Here is a 20422-nt window from a genome sequence, read left to right on the forward strand (position 1 = left end):
CCAAAGATTGTCAACTCCGTTATTCTATACCCAAGGTGAAGCAGAATATCACGGTGAAAGGGTGTAGCAGAGGAAAGCGGCTCAGGACAGGGTAGTTAGCGCAAAGGGAGCTCTCCTCACCAGGGCCAAAATATATACCCCAGTAGCACATCCCGAATGATCCACCTCCTCCAGCCACATCAAACCTGCCTATAGTTACCTTCCAATTAATCCCAGGAAGGGCATTAGTGAATTGAATAGGTTAAAACTCACATAACCCAATCATCTGACTTCCAAACTTCCTTGCTTTGTCTCACACACAAGATTTTGGGAGACACCTTATATCTAAACCCTAACATTCCACTCTAGTTCCCAAAAGCTTATGCTCATCTCACAATGCAAAATACATTTATCCATTTCCAGGAGCCCCCATAGGCTTAACAATTTTAGCATTACCCAAAAGTCAAATCCAAAGTCTCCTCTGAGGATCAAGGCAAACTCAGTGTGATCTCTTGTAAAAACCAAAAGCAAGTTACAGCCAGGTGCGGTTGGCACATACCTGTAATTCCAGTAGCTTGGGAGGCTGAGGCAGGAGGATCAAGAGTTCAAAGCCAGCCTCAGCAATTTAGTGAGGCCCTATGCAATTCAGTGAGACCCTATTTCAAAATAAAAATATAAAAATAGTCTGGGGATGTGGTTCAGTGGTTAAGTGCCTGTGAGTTCAATCCAGTACCAAAAAACAAAACAAAACAAAAAAGTCACATTACATATATCCAATACATAAAGGCATGAAGTAAACATTTCCATTCTACAATGGAGAAAGAGGGGCACAGAGAGAGGGGGTGGGACCAAAGCAAGACCAAAATACAGTTGGGTAAAAAAGTCCAGTAGCTCCAGGTTGAGCCTTGGGGGCACATGGTGTATGTAGTTTGTGCCAGGCTAGCTCAGATGCTGGAAAGGACACGGAGTCAAGACCCCCAGTCTCTGGGAGTTGGGTGGAAGCAGGCTTGTGGTGAGCATCCTGCAAACTGGTTTATTGCGGGAACAGCTATACATTTTATAGGTTTCTTTCCCAATCACAATGTGCCATGGGGGATCAGACCACCAGGCTCCTATACGGGTTCCCTTGGTAACACTGAGTCAACTTGGGGCAGTTGTCTACTTTCCTAGGTAGGAGAAGCGGAACACTCCTCCCTGCAAGTTTTCCTTACACACTTAAGACATTCACTGCTGCCGGCCAAGAACTGGGATTTCTCCCAACAACATGGCATTATGGTAGTCTCTCCAAAGACCTTGTATAGCTCCAGCCCATGACCTATTGTTGCAGCCCACATGGTATCTCTCTGGACTCGTCTCTGTACAATTCCTGCAGCTTTCCTCTGCAGATATTCCATATTCCTGGCATCTCTTAATGTCAGGGGTCTTCACTGCAGCTTCGGCTTCCTTCTTACATCTCCACGCATCACTTTCATGGGGGTTGCCCATGGGGACTCTGACCCTGCTGTACTTTGCCTGACCCTCAAAAATGTCAACTTGACATTTTGGGGAAGCCTCCATGATCCCCTAACTCCAACATCCTGCATTCCTGCAGAACCAGCACTATGTGTTTGCTACCAAAGTCTGCTGCCATCTCAAGTCAAGTCTCCAGAAACCACAACTGCAGCAGCCACTTACTGCATGGGTGACTGAGCATGGTGAAACAACTTCCTAGACCTCCTGTGCAAGTGGTGTGCCTGACTTGTTTCTTCTTAAAGGAATTTTTACTTTTTTCTACCCTAAGATGATAAGATGAGATGAGTGTGGTCTTGCCAATTCCCCAGATGCCCTCAAGTCATTTTCCTTATTGTTTCCTGGTAAAGTATTTAACAGTTCTTTAGTGACTGTAATCTCTAACAACCACAATTTTCATAGTCCTTGTTTTCCTTACACTCTTCTGGCCAAGTTTTTTCAAATCTTTCTGCTCTGCTTTCTGCTCCTGCTTATCAGAGTAAACTTGGTTAAAAGCTGCCAGCAATATCCATGCCACCAGGCTAGGGTTGTGGCTCAGTGGTAGCATACTTGCCTGGCATGTGTGAGGTCCAGGGTTCGATCCTCAGCACCGCATATAATAAGTAAATAAATAAATAAATAAATAAAAGACCCTTGACAACTAAAAAATATTTAAAAAAAAAAATCCATGCCACCACCTGAATGCTATGCTGTTTTAAAATTTCCTCTGACAGATTAATTAGTTTATGACCTTTCAGTTCAGCCTCATAGAAAGTCTCAGGACACAGGCAAAATGTAGACAACTTCTTAGCCAGAACATAACACAAATCACTTCTATTCCAATTTCCAATAGTCCTCTGTCTCTTCTGGAACCTCATAAGCCTAGTCTTTATTGCCTACAGTCCTATTGGCCTTCTGATCTTCTGAACTCTCACCAGAATCACCCATTAAGCTCCACTTAAAACATTCCAATGTTTTTCCAGCTTGCATCTCTAAGCTTTTCAAAATTCCTCCCACAAACTCCAAAAAGCTCCAAAAACTTCTGAACTATATGGTCAGGTTAGTCACAACAATGAACCCATTTCTTGGTGCCAATTGTTTTAGTCACCTTTTTTGCTGCTGTGACCAAAACAACCTGACAAAAACAATTTCAGAGGAGGAAAAGTTTATTTGATATTCATGGTTTCAGAGATCTTAGTCCAAGGATGGCTGACTCCATTGCTCTGGTGCCCAAGGTAAGGTATGGTGAAAGGGTATGGCAATAGGGCTGGGGTTGTGGCTCAGTGGTAGAGCGCTTGCCTAGCATGTGTGAGGCACTGGGTTCGATTCTCAGCATCACATATAAATAAATAAATAAAATAAAGGTATTATGTACATCTACCAAAAAATATATATGTATATATGATGGGCACAATAGCTATGGGTATAGAGGAGGAAAACAGCTCAGGACGTGACAATCAGGAAACAAAGAGAACTCTTCCTCACCAGGGACAAGATACATACCCCAAAGGCATTCCCCCAATAACCTATCTCCTCCAGCCACACCTTATGTGCCTACTGTTACCACTCAATTAATTCCTATCAGGGGATTAATGTACTCATTAGGTGAAAATTCTCATAACCCATTCATTTCACATCTAAACTTTGAGTTGTCTCATACATGAGCTTTTGGGGGACACTTCATATCTAAACCATAATAACGCGTGGGGCTAGACGAAGTAAATATTAGAGCCATGGCTGTTCAGCTAATAACTGACCCCATCCCCCGGGGACTTACTGGACAGGGTAAGTATAGGGCTGGGATCAGGCTGTGGCTGAACCACCTGCAATAATGTGACTACTTCTTTTCCTATTTGCATTCCTTTACTTTCCTTCTGTTTCCTGATTGTTTTGGCTAGAGATTCAATAATTATATTGCATAGGAATAGTGAGAGTGGACATCTCTGTCTTGTTCCAGATTTTAAAGGAAATACTTTCAGTTTTTCCCCATTCACTATGATATTGGTTTTGGGTTTGTCATATATAGCCTTAATGGTGTTGAAGTAAATTTCTTCTATCCCTATTTTCTTTAGTGTTTTTGTCATGAATGGGTGCTGAATTTTGTTGGTTTTCTCTGCATTTATTGGGATGACTGTGATTTCTGTCCTTAATTCTATTTATGTGGTGGATTACATTTAATTTGCACGTGTTAAACCATCCTTGAAAACTTGAGATAAAACCACTTGTCATGATGTACAATCTTCTTAGTATATTGAATATGATTTACTAATGTTATGAAGGATTTTTGTATCTATGTTCATCAGGGATAATGGCCTATAGTTTTTTTCCTTGATGTGTCCTTAACTTGTTCTAGTGTGAGGATGATACTGATTTCACAGAATGAATTTGAAGTGTTCCATTCCTTTCTATTTCATGTAAAAATAATTTGAGGACCATTGGCATTTGTTCTTCTTTTAAGTTCTGGTAGAATTCAGCTGAAATCCATCTGGTCCTGGGCTTTTCTTTACTGGAAAGCTTTTTATTACTGCTTCTACCTCATTGCTAGTTATTCATCTGTTTAAGTCTTCTATGTCCTTTTGATTCAATTTTGGCAGGTCATATGTTTAGAAATGTATTCTTTTTTTTAATGTTTTCCAATTTATTGGAAAAGTTTTCAAAATAGTCCCTAATGATCCTCTGGATTTCTGTGATGTTTGTGGTGATTTCTTCTTTCCATCTCTAATTTTATTAATTTGATCTTCTTTCTCCTTTGGTTAATTTTGCTAAGGTTTGTCAATCTTGTTTATCTTTTCAAAGAACCAACTCTTCAGTTCATTGGTCCTTTGTATTGTTCTTTACTTTTCTATTTCATTGACTTCAGCTCTTATATTAATCTTTTACTTCCTTCTATTGGATTTGGAATTGGATTGTTCTTATTACTCAAGGGCCTCAAGATGAATCATTAGGTTGCTTATTTTGGATCTTTCTGCTTTTATTATGTAAGCATTCATAACTATAAACTTTTCCTTTAAACTGCCTTCATAGTGTCCCAGAGGTTCTCATATGTTGTCCTGATTCTAATAAATTTTTTAATTTCTCTGTTGATTTCTTCTGTCACACATTCATCATTCCAAGTGTGTTGTTCAACCTCCATGTGTTTATATAATTTCTGTAGGTTTTTTGTGTGTTTATTTCTAACTTCATTCCATTATGATCAAATGAGAGGTAAGGAATTATATCAATTTTAAAAAATATTTGTTAAGAGTTGCTTAGTGGCATAAAATATGGTTTATTTTGGAGAAGATTCCATGAATAGCTGCAAAAAAAATGTGTATCTGGCTATTGTTGGGTGAAATATTCTGTAGATGTTTGTTAAGTCCATTTGATTTATATTTTCTTAGGTCTGAAGAGTCACTGAGTTTATGTCTGGATGATCTATTGTTGAGAGAGGTGTGTTGAAATTGCCATATTATTGTTCTGGGATTTAGCTGAGTCTTTAATTAGAGTAGTTTCTGTTTCATGTAATCAGATCACCAACATTTGGGGTATAAATATTTACTATTGTTGTATATTCTTGTATTGTTTCCTTTATCAGTATGAAGGGACCTTCTTTGTCTCTTCTGATTAGCTTTGGGTGAAGTCTTGCTTTGTTAGATATAAGAACAACTACACCTACTCATTTTACTTCCTTCTATTGGTTTTGCTATTTTTGCTGCTGAGTCTCTTACAAACAACATATAGTTGGGTCTTGCTTTATTATCCCCCCCCCCTTTTTTTTTTAAATCTGCCAGCCTGTATCTTTCAATTGGATAGTTGAGACCATTTACAATCATAAATAATGTTCATAATTCCTGAAATTTTGGTTCATTTCTAACATTTAATTTGGTCCTATTTCTCATTTGCTTAGCTACTCTTCAAATGAAATCTGTCCATTTGTGAGCTCCAGGATTCATTTTTGATTTTTTTCTCCCTGTAGCATTCCCTGAAGTATTTTCTGTACTGCCAACTTAGTAGTCAAATTCTTTTCATTTCTGCTTATCTTGAAAGGTTTTTAATTTCTCCTTCAGTTCTGAAGAATATCTTTGCTGGATATAGCAATCTTGGTTGCATTTTTTTGTTTGTTTTTGTTCTTGTTTTTCCCCAGTGCTTGGAACACATCATTCCAAGCCCTCTTGGATTTTAGAGTTGGTGCAGAGAAATCAGAAGCAATTCTGATAAGTTTGCTTCTAAATGTAACCTGATGGTTTTTTCTTGAGGCTTTACAATTCTACCCTTGTTCTGAATGTTAGGCATTTTAATTGTAAACCTGTGGTGGAGAGGTTCTTTTCTGATCTTGTCTATTTGGAGTTATTAGTGCTTTCTGCTATCCACATGTCCATCTCATTCTCAAGATTTTGGAAATTTTTCTGAAAAGCTTATTCATGTCATTTGCATGCATCTCATAACCCTCTTTGATTCCAGTGATTCTTAAAATTGGTCTCCTACTGTCCCAGAGTTCTTGTATATTCTGTTCAAGGTCATTTTCTTTTCTTTAATACTGTGTTCAGAACCAGCCACTTTGTCTTCCAGCTCTGAGATTCTGTCTTCAGACAGAACATTTTATTTTATTGTCTTTCATTTTCAAGATTTCTTTTTAGTTCTTTTATGATATCTCTATCTCCTTACCAGATTCCTCATTCATATTCTATACTAATGTCTTCAATTCATTCTATCATTTTTCTCTGTTGTCTTGGAATTCACCAATCATTTTTATAATCATTCTTATTTCATCCACTTCAATATCTTTGAATTGAATTGTTGAGGAATTATGAACTTTAGGAAGCATCGTGGGACTTTGTTTTCTCATGTTTCTTGTATTCCTGTGTTAGGTTTTATACATCTGTTGGAGTGGATTTCTCTTCCACTCTTACATGTGGGCATTTTTAGGGCATAAACTTCTGCCAAAGTATTCTAGAGTGATCTAGATGGAAACCACTTGTAGGAGTGGTGTCCACAGTCTTTTGAGTTAATTCTGCTGTTAATTTTGTTGTAGGAGTGGATATCCATTAGTGCGACCTGAGTCCCATCCCCAACCATTCCTACTTGGGGCCTGTTTGTTAGCTTGGGGTTTTTGTCTCTACTATTCTTTGTATTAAAGCATCACTGAAGTTTGAACATGGTCAATTTATGTGTGGAACAAGCTATGTTATTTCTTGGCCAGATTTAGCTCTGCTGCAGAATCTCTACCCTGTGAATTTGTAGTGTTCCAGTAGATTCCCAGCAAATATGCAGCACTAAAATAAACACCCAGTGCCTACTATGACATCTACAACACTAATTACAAAAACAGGAATGGTGGGGTCAGCAATTCCTAAAAGCAAAAATAATAAATAGCTGTGAACTGGATTTGGCATTAAATAGCAGTTGTCAACTATGCTGTCATGACTGAAACAATATGAATGGGGCAGGGCAGGAATTATATCATCCAGTTAGTTCTAAAAGATGGTAAAAATGCAGTTAAGAGAAAAGAAAACGTGATATGAAGGTAAAAGAAAGTTTAAAATGTGAACAAAGAGAAAACAGAAGAGATATATCAAGTGGTGGGTATAAAGAAAGAGGAGAAAAAAAGAAAATTTTAAACTATACTTTTAGGTGTTTATATGTGGTGCTGAGAATCAAACCCAGTGCCTCACACATGCCAGGCAAGAGTTCTACCACTGAGCCACAACCCCAGACCCAGAAAAAAGAAATTAAAAAAGCAAAGTAAATATTGGGAGAGAGAAAGAAAAAGAATTTGGCTATAAAAGGGAGAAGAAAGCTCACTTCTTGGGATTCTAGAACATTAGCCATGGCCCCCTTCTCCCTCCCGGGAGAAGTCTGCATTATTACTACTTTTAAATAAAACCTGCTTAATACTCTTGCCTTGATGTGCTTCTCTAGTGTTCAAACTTCAACATTAGAGGGAGCAGAACTCGTCACTGGTAAACGGCGGTATCACCATGTGATGTACGGCTGGCCTCAAACTTGCCATTCTCCTACCTCAGCCTTCCAGTGAGCTGGGATTACATGCATGCAGCACTGCACCAGGCAGGTTGAAAATGTCTCCTCAAACATTTATCATTTCTTTATGCTTAAAATATCAAAAATCTTTAATTCTAACTTTTTGAGATATATAGTACACAACTGCTATCTACAGTTAGTTACCCTATGGTGCAACAAACTGCACACTAGAACTTCTTCCTATTTAACTGAATCAGTACTCATTGATCCACCTCCCCCTTTCCATAGTGCCCCCCCAATTCTCTTCAGCCTCTGGTAACCACCGTTATACCCCCAATTTCTATCAACATTTTTACATCACGTGGTGATCTTCTTTTTGTGTCCCTCTTACTTCACTTAACCTAATTGTCTCTAATCTGTATTGTTGCAATGACAGAATTTCATTCTATTTATGGTTGAATAGTATTCCACTGTTTGTGTGTGTGTGTACGGATATATATATATATATATATGCACATATATATATATATACACACACAGCATTTTCTTTATACATTTATTAATTGATGGACATTTAGGTTGTTCCCATTTCACGGTTATTGTGAATAATGCTGCAATAAACATAGGCATATATTTATCTCATAAATGATTTCATTTCCTTTGGTTGTACACCGGGAGTGATAGTTCTATTTTTATTTTATTTTTATTTTTTGGTACCTGGGAATGAACTCAGGAGGACTCGACCACTGAGCCACATCCCCATCCCTATTTTGTATATATATATATTTTTTAAAGAGACAGCGTCTCATGGAGTTGCTTAATGCCTCACTTTTGCTGAGGCTGGCTTTGAACATTTGATCCTCCTGCCTCAGGCTCCTAAGCCACTGGAATTACAGGTATGCACCACCATGCCCAGCTCTATTTTTAATTTTTTAAGAAACTTCCATACCATTTCCCATCATGGCAAGAGTAACCTTTTCTCTAAATCCTTGCCAGCACTTGTTATCTTTAGTTTTTTTAATAGTCATCTTTCTTACTGAAATGAGATGATATTTTATTTATATGGATTTGATTTGCATTCTGATGATTATTGATGTTGAGCACTTTTCAATATGCCTATTGGTCACTTGTATGTCTTTTTTTAAAATATATTTTTAGTAGTAGATGGATACAAGGCCTTTATTTTATTTATTTAATTTTTATGTGGTGCTGAGGATCAAATCCAGTACCTCACACGCGCTAGGTGAGCACTCTACCACTAAGCTACATCCCCAGCTCCTTGTATGTCTTCTTTTGAGCGAATTCTACATAGATCTAGTGCCCATTTTTATTTATTTATTTATTTATTTATTTATTTTGCTTTGTCTTACTTTTGCTATTGAATTTCTGCAGCTCCTTATATACTCTGGATATTCACTCCCTGTCAGATGTATGGTAATCTGGGAAAAGAGACTCAAGCAATCTTGAAAATATGCTCCAAGGTTTTACAAAGTGGCAGCTACATTTATAGCTTTATGGAAATCTATTGATACATACAACAACCTGTATAATACTCAAAGTAATTACATTCAGTGATAGAACTGAAACAAACCAAAAAAGCACATACTATATGATTTACTTTACATAAGATTGTAGAAAATATAAGTTAATTGCTAGTGACAGAACATGATTGCCTAGGAATGAGGAAGGCAGGAGGGAGGGATCACTAAGGAACTAGAGCAAGCTTGGGGGTAATGGGTAGATATGTTCTTTCACCTCTCCCCCACCATTCCATGTCCCTGCTGGGAATGGACTCCAGGACCTCCTGCATGCGGGGCAAGAGTTCTACCACTGGGCTACCTCACCAGCCCACGTTTCTTCATACTGATTGAAATGATGATTTCACAGGTATACACTATGTCCAAACTTATCAGTATGTACAAGTTAAATAGGTAGTTTATTGCATGTCAATTTCATTTCCAAAAATACTTTTAAAAAATAGAATAGAGCACAGCATGATTGAGCAGGCCTGTAATCCCAGCGGCTCAGGAGGCTGGAGGCTGACACAGGAGGACTGAAGAGTTCAAAGCCAGCCTCAGCAAAGGTGAGGTGATAAGCAACTCAGTGAGACCCTACTTTTGTAAAAATGTGGGATGTGGCTTAGTGGTCAAGTGCCCCTGAATTCAATCCCCAGTATCCCCCGCAAATCGAATAGATGCAATATTTATAAAGTATGAATAGGGTATAACAATGAAACAAAACAGCCCCATTACCCAATTTAAAAGATTAAATGTGGGTTGGTGTTGTGGCTCAGTGGTAGAGTGCTTGCCTAACATGAGTGAGGCACTGGGTTTGATCCCCAGCACCACATTAAAAAAAAAAAAAAAAAAAAAAAAAAACTAAATAAACAAAATATTGTTGCTTTCAACAATTTTCTAAATCCTATAGGCTCCCTGAAGGGTTATGGAAAATAATATTCCTAAAAGACAGCTCCCCAAGAAAAACACAGGGACAGTGTGGCTTGGGAAGAGGGAGGGGAAAATTAACATTAAACCTCTCAGCGCACCGCACAGTTTCCTAATAACAATGGGCCCTAATCTTAGACCTTCCCCCATCGCAAAGTAGCCCTAAGTGGAGGCACAGCAAATACTGAAACTCTGGGAAACAACAGATCCCAGAGTACGAGCAATGAGTTTAAACCTTTTTATAACCGCCCTCCTAAGTTAAAGTTTTAACCTGTTCAACTACCCCTGATGGTCAAAACTGCACGTACACGGCTTCCAATGATTGCATCATTGAACCTTATAAAACCAAAATCTCCTCTGTAACTGGGGGCCATTTTCCCATCTGGAAAATGGGTCCCAATGGCCCCCAAGTCCAAGAAGGAATAAAGGCTTCTCTGAATCCTCCCATCCTTTTGTGCTTATACTCCCAAATATGAATATTCTGAAGACAATTTTTATCTAAATTAGTAGGATAATGCAGTAGTCAAGCACAATTTGAAAAATGACATTTGTATTTCAAAACATGGGCAGCCCAAAACTAACAATAATTCTGCTCGAGTTAATTTATTAACATCGTAGAGCCTCAGCCCAGCATATAAAATGGGAAATGCTTGTTGACGGACCAGGCAAGCATGGCTTCTCAAGTCCTTTTCAAATCTAGGGCTTGAAGATGGGTGTAGTGGTTTATGCCTATAGTTCTAGCTAACCTGAAAGCAGAGGCAAGAGGATGTAAGTTTGAGGCCAACCTTGGCAAATAGTGAGACCCTGTATTCAAAAAAAAAAAAAAAAAAAGGAAAATACTTAGTTGGGTTCACTGAAAAAAACCAAAAAAAAAAAAACAACAACAAAAATACAAACCTAAGCAAAACAAAACAAAACAAAAAAACAGTTTTAGCGGTAGAGGGGAGGAGGAAGGGGGAATGGCAGAGTTCTTTTGTTGTGCTTAAACCAGGCTCCACCAACAGGTTCTGTTTTCTTTGTAAAGGACACTGGAGCACAGAGCGGGTGAAAGTACACTTTGCAACACACTAGCAGGAGTCTCCAAATCCAGCGAAGGGGAAGCAGGAACAGATTTGGAATAAAGGATTGTGATCAACTTTCCTTCTACAGAAAAGCTGGGGACGTTCTCATTTCACTTCAGGAAAACGCAGCTATACATCAACTTCTGTCACCTTCAGCAAAAAGGGCCTCTTGCCAGTGATTTGACTGGAGTTGCATTTTTCCAGAACACCCAGTTCCTCCTCTGCGGCTGATTGGCTCTGGACCATTGCCAGAGCCCGCGTCCTACAATTAAAGGAGTCAGGTCTCCAACTGTTGCACTGTTTTCTCTCTCTCCTGCGAGATGGCGTTCATTGTCTTTATCCTCCAGCTGGTCGTCCGCATTCTGTCATTTCCCATGTATCTGCTGAAATTTCTGGGCTTATGGGACTGGATATGCAAAAAATGGTTTCCCTACTTCTTGGTAAGGTTCTCTGTGATATACAATGAACAAATGGCAGGCAAGAAGCGGGAGCTCTTCAGCAACCTGCAGGACTTCGTGGGCCCCTCAGGGAAGCTCTCCCTGCTGGAGGTGGGCTGTGGCACTGGGACCAACTTCAAGTTCTACCCGCCTGGGTGCACAGTGACCTGTGTTGATCCCAACCCCAACTTTGAGAAGTTCTTATTCAAGAGCCTTGCAGAGAACCGCCACCTGCAGTTCGAGCGCTTCTTGGTGGCTGCCGGGGAGAACATGCACCAGGTGGCTGACAGTTCTGTGGATGTGGTGGTCTGCACCTTGGTGCTGTGCTCGGTGAAGAACCAGGAACAGATCCTGCGTGAGGTGTGCAGAGTGCTGAGGCCGGTGAGTGATGTGGGGGAGAGATGGAGGAGTTAGCAGCAGCCATAGTCCCCAAGGGCAGTCCTATTAATTTCAGGTGGATTCTAATGTAATAAGTAAACGACTAGAGAAGACATGTTTGAATTTTTTAAGTCGTAGAAGGAAACTATAAAGGGAAGAGTTTATAAATCTAAATATGGAAAATACTTCTAAAACTGCTGCAGAGAAAAAGATCCTATATACAAATTTCAAATATGAAAACAAACTTGAAAAAAAGCATTTGCCAAGAAGGATAGACAAAGAATTAATGTCCACTATGTTAAAAGACATTACAAATCAATAAGATCAGTATGCTTATTTAATTGTAGAAAAGAGAGAAATTAGCAATGAGCAGCAACAGAAATATACATTAAAATATCCAATTACATGACCAAAATGCTCAAATTAATTTAAAGGGCTTACTAAAGTAAGATATCATTTGGGGGGGGTGCTTATTGGGGATTGAACTAGGGGCAAAGCCACATCCCTAGCCCTATTGTATTTTATTTAGAGACAGCGTCTCACTGAGTTGCTTAGCATCTCCCCGTTGTGGAGGCTGGCTGTCTCAGTCTCCCAAACCGCTGGGATTACAGGTGTGCACCACTGTGCTCGGTTTAAGTGTCTTTTATTTTATTTTTTGCAGTGCTGGGGATTGAACCCAGGGCCTCATGCTTGTGAGGCAAGCACTCTACCAACTGAGCTATATTCCCAGCCCTTAAGTATCATTTTTTAAAACATTTTTTTTTACTTGTACATGGACACAATACCTTTATTTTTATTTACTTATTTTATGTGGTACTGAAGATCAAATGCAGTGCCTCACACATGCTAGGCAAGAGCTCTATCACCGAGTTACACAGGCCCTAAGTGGTCATTTTTACCTGTTATATATCAAGGACTTTTATAGTCAGTTCAGTGTAGTGTTGCTGTGGGTTTGGGAATCAGACACACTATTTATGCTGCAGAAAGATCCTCTGAAGTTTCGTTTAATAATATGAAAACTCAAAGTATACATACTCAGTTATCCAGTAGGAATTTATCCTAAACCACAAACTTGCAAAAACTTATCTCTATGCAAGGATGTCCATTATTGTAGTATTTATGATAGCAGAAACTATAAATAACCTGAGCGTACGGAAAGGAAACTGTTTAAGTATTTCGTCACACAGTGTAAAGGAATATTGAGCAGTTATTTAAAAGTATAAGAAGAGAACTGGGGATGTGGCTCAGTGGTAAAGTGCTTGCCTAGCATACGTGAGGTCCTGTGTTCAATGACCAGCAATGCCAAAAAAATAATAATAATAATAATAATAATTAAATTAAAAATAAAAGTACAAGAAGTCTAAGCTAATATGAAGAAAAAACTCCCCAGAAACTACTATTAATTGAGAAAAAGCAATCAAAACACAGAATGTAAAGCAAAAAGCCCACTGTATCAAAGGATATCCATAAATGTATATGTATTAGCATGATAGATAAGAAAAATTAACAGTAGTTACCCACTGGGAATGGGATTGGATGCAAGGAAAGAAAAACTTTTCCCTCTTTCTTTCTTTCTTTCTTTTTTTTTTTCTGATATGGGGTCTGCTGAGCCCAGGCTGCCCTCGACTCCTGATCCCCCTGCCTCCGCCCTAAGTATCTGGGATTACAAGTATGAGCCGCCCACACAGCAACGTTTCACTTTATACCCTTTTGTAAAACTAAGAACTTTTATACTTGTGTGTGAATTTCAGTTGTTACCTTTTTTAAAAAACTAGTTTAAAATGGTTTTGTTCTGAACAAAATTAATCTAAAACATGGATATGTTAACAATTTCATTTAGTATCCTAGGGGAAAGTGATGTTCTGTGATCCCTGGTTTTATTTTCTAATAGAGGAAGAAAAAAACTTACAGGTAGGGTTTAGAAGCATAACATGATCCTGTCTTTGGCTCAAGGGTAGATGGATATCAAAGCAGTAAAAGAGGAGGACGTATTCTTGGCTGGGCTTGGTTCATGTCTGTAATCTCAGCCACTTGGGAGACTGTAGTAGGAGGATCACAAGTTCCAGGCTAGCCTTGGCAACTGTCTCCAAAAAAAAAAAAAAAGAAAAAAATGGAGATGTACGTAGCTCATGGTAATGTGGTAAGTTACCCCTTGGTTCGATACCTAGGGGGGAAAAAAAACACAGTTTGATTTTCAAAACCAAATGCTGGATTCTTATGTCTTAACACGATAGAAATCATAATCTTAAAAGGATCATAATCTCGGTAGTGTGCCTTAGCCCTACAAAGCACTCACTCTCTTCTGGATAAGACCAGGAGTGTTGTTACATTCTCATTTAACCCTCACAACAATCCTCTGAGGCAGATATTTACAATCTTCCTGTTGGGGCAAAGAAACTAAGAAGTTAAGAAACTAGCCCAAAGTTACACAGCTGGTAGGCCTGACTCTTGAATTAAAATTTCCTTATTGCTCTACCACAGTGTTCCTCATCGGGGCTTTTTGTCTCTCCAACTTCAACATTTGTACCACTTTTGCTGGCTGTTCTTTATCTGTCCCCTACACAGTAGGGCTCCTCTCTTGACTCTCCTTTTGCTTATATATACTCCCAGTCTATCTCAGGCACCCCCAGTGTTGTCAATTACCACATACACATGGATGGTTTCCAAATCTAAGTATCTACCCCAGATCCCTCCTCTCACCCCAAACCTGTCAATCACCTGGAAGTCTCACAGGCATCTTAACATAAGTATGACTAACATATGTGTCCAGAGGGCAAAAGACCACTCCTAACCTGCCTCTCCTCCTCTGTCTCCAGTCCTATCCTAAGGAAATGATTTGTTTTACTTGGGAAATTCAAGTTTTCTGTTCCTGAACATAGATCTTACCTACACTTACCCACATAATTTGAAGAAACTTCATCTCTAAACTCTGAATTCAATCTCTCAATGCTCTACCTCAGGTGACCAAGACTGGTGTAGTTAAAAGAGACTGAAAGGAGTGGGAGTCACCACAATTTTCAGAGGTGACTATGGTTCCCCTTTTTCCTCCCTCCCCAAAAAGGTAGACAGGTAGAAAATGAATGAAGACCCTTTGGTCTTCATTATTGTATGTAATAATGTCCATGGTGCCCACACTGGACCTCCATGGACTATCCTAGATGAAAGGAGTACGTGCTCATTCCTACACGGGCAGTAATTGACACTTAGCATCCACTGTTGAATAAGAAACCTGATGACAAAATATTGCCATGAATTCAGCAGTGCGTTCAGATGAATGGACATTTTCCTTAATCATATCACTGGCATGCTTATAAAACATTATCCAAGTTAAAAAATGGCTATTCAGCTCAGGGAGTGATTGGTGTAGATTCTGTCTCTCCTGCTGGAAATCCATGATATTCCCAAAGGTGTGCTCAGAGATTTGGGAGAACAATTTACAGGTGAATTATAAGGTTTAAAAAGATAGAAGAAGTAATAACAAAAAGAGTAATTAAAAGGCAAACACAAACTGGAAGAAAGATTTGTAGCTTATATAAATCTTCTATAATAAAAGCAAGCCCTTATACATAGTAAAGGAAAAACAAACACTTCTATCAGAAAAATAACAGAATATTAATATATCAGAAAAGAAGAAATCCAAATAACCAATAAGTTTTAGTACAAAGTCTTATACCAATTAAGAATATTAATGATATTCATATTTTGTAAACCAAATGCCATCTTGTCCATTAGACTGGCAAAGACAGAAAAAAATAAAGTGTTAATAAGAATTTATTGGAAGGGCTGGGGAGATAGCTCAGTTGGTAGAGTTCTTGCCTTGTAAGCACAAGGCCCTGGGTTCCATCTCCAGCACCCCAGAAAAAAAAAAAAAAAAAAAGAAAAGAATTTATTGGAAATAGACACATCCACTGATGGTTGGAGTATAAACGTGATACAGCGTTTCCAAAGAGCAATCTGAAAACTTATACCAGCAGTTTAACACAGGTACTCACCAGCTGGGATGAAGCTCAGTAGTAGCATGTGCCAGGCCCTGAGTTCAATCTCCAGTGATGAAAAAACAAAACAACAACAAACACACAGACCCTTGCCTCACCACTTTTAACAAGTTATTTGGCAGTAATTAGAGATGTCACAAAGATTTGTGAATAAGAATGTTCATTGTAACGGTATCTACAATAGTGAAATCAGAAAGAACTTTGACTAAGTGATGGTACCTTCTGTAGTGTGAAATAGTGTGTAAAGATAAAAATCTTTAAGTCATGTTTTACAATAATATTCAAATATATAAGAAAAGTAAAGAAAACTATAAAGTGATATTTTTAGCACAGGCCTACTTTTAGAAAAAAGTACAAATTTACATAAACATAACATCTTTTTTTTTAGTTTTTTAAATTGGTATATTATTATACAAAATATTGGGGTCATTATGCCACATTTGTGCATGCACATAGCATACCGTGATCCACCTCACTGCCCTGAACCTCCCCTTATCCTCCATCCTGATACCCCCAATCCATTTGCTCTGCTATATTGACTCCCCCTTTATTGTTTTTTTTTTTTTTTTTTTTTGTGGTGCTGGGGATTGAACCCAGGGCCTTGTGCTTGCAAGGCAAGCATTCTACCAACTGAGCTATATCCCCAGCCCCCCCTTTATTGTTATTTTAAATAGTGCATTATTATATATAAAGGCTATATGCATTGTACACACAAAATCTTAACAGTGGGGGCTGGGGTTGTGTCTCAGTGATACAGCACTTGCCTCGCATGTGTGAAGCACTGAGTTTGATTCTCAGCACCACATATAAATAAATGAATAAAATAAAGGGCCATCAACAACTAAATATTTTTTAAAAATCTTAACAGTGCTTTTCTCTAGATGGTGGAATGGTGACAGATTGATTTTCTTCTTAAACTTTTTTTAATGTACTGGGGGTTGAACCAAGGTCTCCATTCATTCTAGGCAATGACACCTGCAGCCCCTCCAGCACCCTCACCCCCAACCCCGCCACAATCTTTCCAATTTTATTTTATTTTCTCACTAACTGGCTTGGGCTAGCCTTATAACTTGTGAACCTCCTTCCTTGATCACCCAAGCAGCTGAGATTATGTGTTTGTGCCACGTATCCCAGTAACTTTTCTGTATATTCTAAACTCCCTAGAATAAACATGTTGCTGAGGCAACACTGCCAGCTTCTAAGCCACACTGCCTAGGCTCAAAGTCTGATTCTCAAAATTACAAGCTGTGTCACCTTGGGCAAGTTACTTATTTTTTTGTGATGCAGTTTCTTCAGAGGTAAAAATAGGGATACTATTATTTACCAAATAACATTGTTACATGAGTTAATGTGGCAAGCACAAAGGGCAGCACCTGGCATGCAGTCTGTGGTTTAAGTATTAGCTATCTTGAATTCCTTTCTTTTTAAATATATTTTTAGTTGTAGGCAGACACAATACCTTTATTATTTATTTATTTATTTATTTATTTATTTTTTTGCAGTACTGGGGATTGAACTCAGGGCCTTGTGCTTGTGAGGCAAGCACTCTACCAGCTGAGCTATCTCCTCAGCCCTACTATTATTTTTTTTTTATGTGGTGCTAAGGATGGAACCCAGTGCCTCACATATGCTAGGCAAGTGCTCCACCACTGAGCTACAACCCCAGGCTCATGCATTCCCTTTACAACCAGAAAATACACGATACATGCTTTATACTGGCAGCTCTGGGCAAAAATTGACAGAAGATGAAACTACTGTCAAAAATAGTGTCTTATTAAGTTTTAATTTAGCCATGAGTTTTTATGGAGTTGCCTTTTGAGGCCACTGAAATCTGAAACTTTAATCATATTATAACTTTGTTTTCTCCAAACCAAAATTTATAAAACTATTGTTTTTTTCTTTCTCAGGGAGGGGCTTTTTTTTTCATAGAACATGTGGCAGACGAGCATTCAACCTGGAATTACTTCTGGCAACAGGTCCTGGAACCTGCCTGGTACCTTGTGTTTGACGGATGCAACCTGACCAGAGAGAGCTGGAAGACCCTGGAGCGGGCCAGTTTCTCTAAGCTGAAGCTGCAGCACATACAGGCCCCACTGTCCTGGGTGTTGGTGCGCCCTCATATCTATGGCTATGCTGTGAAATAGCATGGGGTAGTGGTAGAACTGAATGACTTGAATATTTTAGAACTTTTTTATTTAAAATACTAATTAGGAGAAGAGACACTTAATTTTATGTAAAGTTGAATTCATCCTTATAAAGTCTCTGTTATATCCTACTTAGCCATTTTTGATCATGTCCCAAAGAATCAAACCCACCCAAAAAAACCCAACTTGGAACTCTCCCTTCAAACGAATCGGGGCTTTCATAATTGAAGTCCACCATTATGTGCAACCCTTACTTTCTTCAGGGACTTGGAAATCTTTTCATTTGTCTTGTTTAATTGTTACCCACAGGGCTGGGAACAGCTCAGTTGGTAGAGTGCTTGCCTTACTTGTACAAGGCCCTGGGTTCAATCCCAGCACCACCATCAAAAAAATAAATAAATAAATAAACAATTGTTACCCACATATTTTAATTCCACCCCTCCCAGGAGAGCTTGAAAACAAATCACTTCAAAACAAGACTTTCACAGGGAGCAGTGAAAAGACATTAACAAGTCACAAACCGAACAGAGAAATATGAGCTCACTGAAAATCCAAGCACAAACAGCACAGATTTTCTGTAAAAGAAAGTGGAACCTGTTTGTTCTTGGTATCACTGGTTTGCCTCTCATGCTGCCACAGGCCGTTCTGTCCAGCTGTGTCTTTTATCCCACTGTTCCACCAAAGTTTGTTTTCCTGCATTCCAGTCCTCATTTCTTAAGACAAAGATTACACTTCATACATTAGTATGAGCAGAAAACTAGATAAGGCAGTTTGGATTCTGGGGCTCAGTTTCCTTATAGTCCAGCACATACTTTGCTCAATATAGAAGATTACAGGCAAGGAAAGAAACTGCCAATAGGAAAAGCTTGCAGAATTAGTAGACTATGTAAGAAACCCTCAAAATCAAGCAACCCATGAGGCTGTGAATAAGTAGGCAAGTGTATTTTTGATTATTCTGATCAAAATCCACTCCTGTCCAAGATGATTTCTTTGTTCTCTGCACCTACAGGAACCATGCACACCATCACAAGTGCTTTGAAAATAAGCGTTAGGCTGGTTAGGCAGAGGATTTCATAGGATGATCAGCAACAGTCTGTATATATTTTAACAAATGTGTACTTTCTGAGATGATTTTGTAGAAGTACTATTTTAAATACCAAATCAACCAATAAATTCACATTCATTTTAGGAATAGAAATAAAGAGAATTGATCTCTTTGCCAGCTTGGTTTCATTTTTCTTCATGTCTCTATGAGGTCTTGTCTTCATTGTGGAAAACTAAGTATTTGAACTTAGAGATTTTTCTTTCCACAGCTAGGGAAGTGGAAACACGGACAGTAGATTTTAGGAAAAGCAATCTTGCTTGGATCAGAGTGGGCTCTGAAAGGTTCACGTCCAAAGATTCCACTTCTTTTTTTTTTTTTTTGGTGGTGCTGGGGATTGAACCAGGGCCTTTTTCATCTAAGCACTCTACCAACTGAGCTATATCCTCAGCCAAAAGATCCCATTTCTGAAATGCACCAAGCAGAAAAAAGGAAGCTCACTGTTCTGCCTCTTGCACAGGAAAAGAGTTCTGGTGCAAGGGAGGTGGGATGTTCACCTGAAGCTTCCTAAGCTCTGGAACATGAGTCTCCTTCCTCTGCAGTCTCCCCAAAGTAGGAACCTTCTCTATCTACCCACCTCACTATTGGTTAGGCTGTTCTAGTGACCGAGAGACATGAAAACACCCAGGTGTACTTGGTGATACGCTGTCACACTGGGAGAAATACCCAAGTACTAAGTACTACTCACTGTCTTATTAAATCCCTCTTGTTTAAGAAGTGTGGCAAATAAATTCTCACTTTTTATTAAAAAATTAAGGGGTAGAGAAATAAATGAAATTTCTTACACATGTTACTTGGCAAGTTTAGAAGCCCTGATTCCCCAAACCACAAAACCTGCTAAGACAATCATTGCTGCAATGTTATTTTCCTATGACTTCCCTTCTCCCACTCAGACCACACATACTTAAAATCTCTAAAGGTCCCAGAAAGTGATTTAAGACTGTGTAAGAGAGACAAAAAAAAAAAAAAAAAAAAAAAGATAAAGGTAAATGTCTCTCAAGTCCTTGAAAATGTTGGTTAGGATCCCAACATTTTCAAATGATTCCAAATGATAGAATTCATGACCCAAATAGGGTTAAGCTCAAAAAAGGACTTTAGTGCCTCAAATTAGTGAAAAGTACAGGAGCAGCAAGCCTCAAGCACAGCTTGAGCAGGGCTCAGGTAATGCTATTGGGAGCCAGACAGACTTTAGGGTCATGTCTACACTCTTTCTCTATTTGTCCTATTGGGATATAATAAAAAGGCTTGATCTTCCCTAAAAGAGTCTTTTCTGCTTTTTGTGTCTTTACTATTTACATATAAATTATTGGAAATTTTTAATGGATAACCAAAGCCACCTGCAGCTAGCAGAAGTGGGTGTTAAAAAATTGTGGTTTCTCAGCTGACCATAGACATCACTGTGCCTCTCCCCCAAGCTGGGCCAACTGGCTATAGTT

The 20422-nt window shown here is 38.8% G+C and overlaps 1 protein-coding gene across 1 annotated transcript; it reads left to right on the plus strand.

Annotated features, from left to right (window-relative positions):
* The first annotated feature begins 10929 nt into the window (after positions 1-10929).
* Positions 10930-20035, plus strand: LOC124983380 (putative methyltransferase-like protein 7A). Its single transcript, XM_047550620.1, has 2 exons — positions 10930-11748; positions 17648-20035. Exons 1-2 carry the CDS (start codon positions 11251-11253, stop codon positions 17882-17884), a joined length of 735 nt encoding a protein of 244 aa, XP_047406576.1. The 5' UTR covers positions 10930-11250; the 3' UTR covers positions 17885-20035.
* Positions 20036-20422: the final 387 nt, after the last annotated feature.

Source organism: Sciurus carolinensis, chromosome 4 (genome assembly GCF_902686445.1).
Source record: "Sciurus carolinensis chromosome 4, mSciCar1.2, whole genome shotgun sequence".
Classification (NCBI taxonomy): domain Eukaryota; kingdom Metazoa; phylum Chordata; class Mammalia; order Rodentia; family Sciuridae; genus Sciurus; species Sciurus carolinensis.

What these genes read in the sequence shown, in the direction of transcription:
- LOC124983380 (XM_047550620.1), top strand. Translation starts at nt 11,251, where the DNA reads ATGGCGTTCATTGTCTTTATCCTCCAGCTGGTCGTCCGCATTCTGTCA. An exon ending in TGTGCAGAGTGCTGAGGCCG is followed by an intron (nt 11,749 to 17,647) that starts GTGAGTGATGTG and finishes TTTCTTTCTCAG; the next exon opens with GGAGGGGCTTTTTTTTTCAT.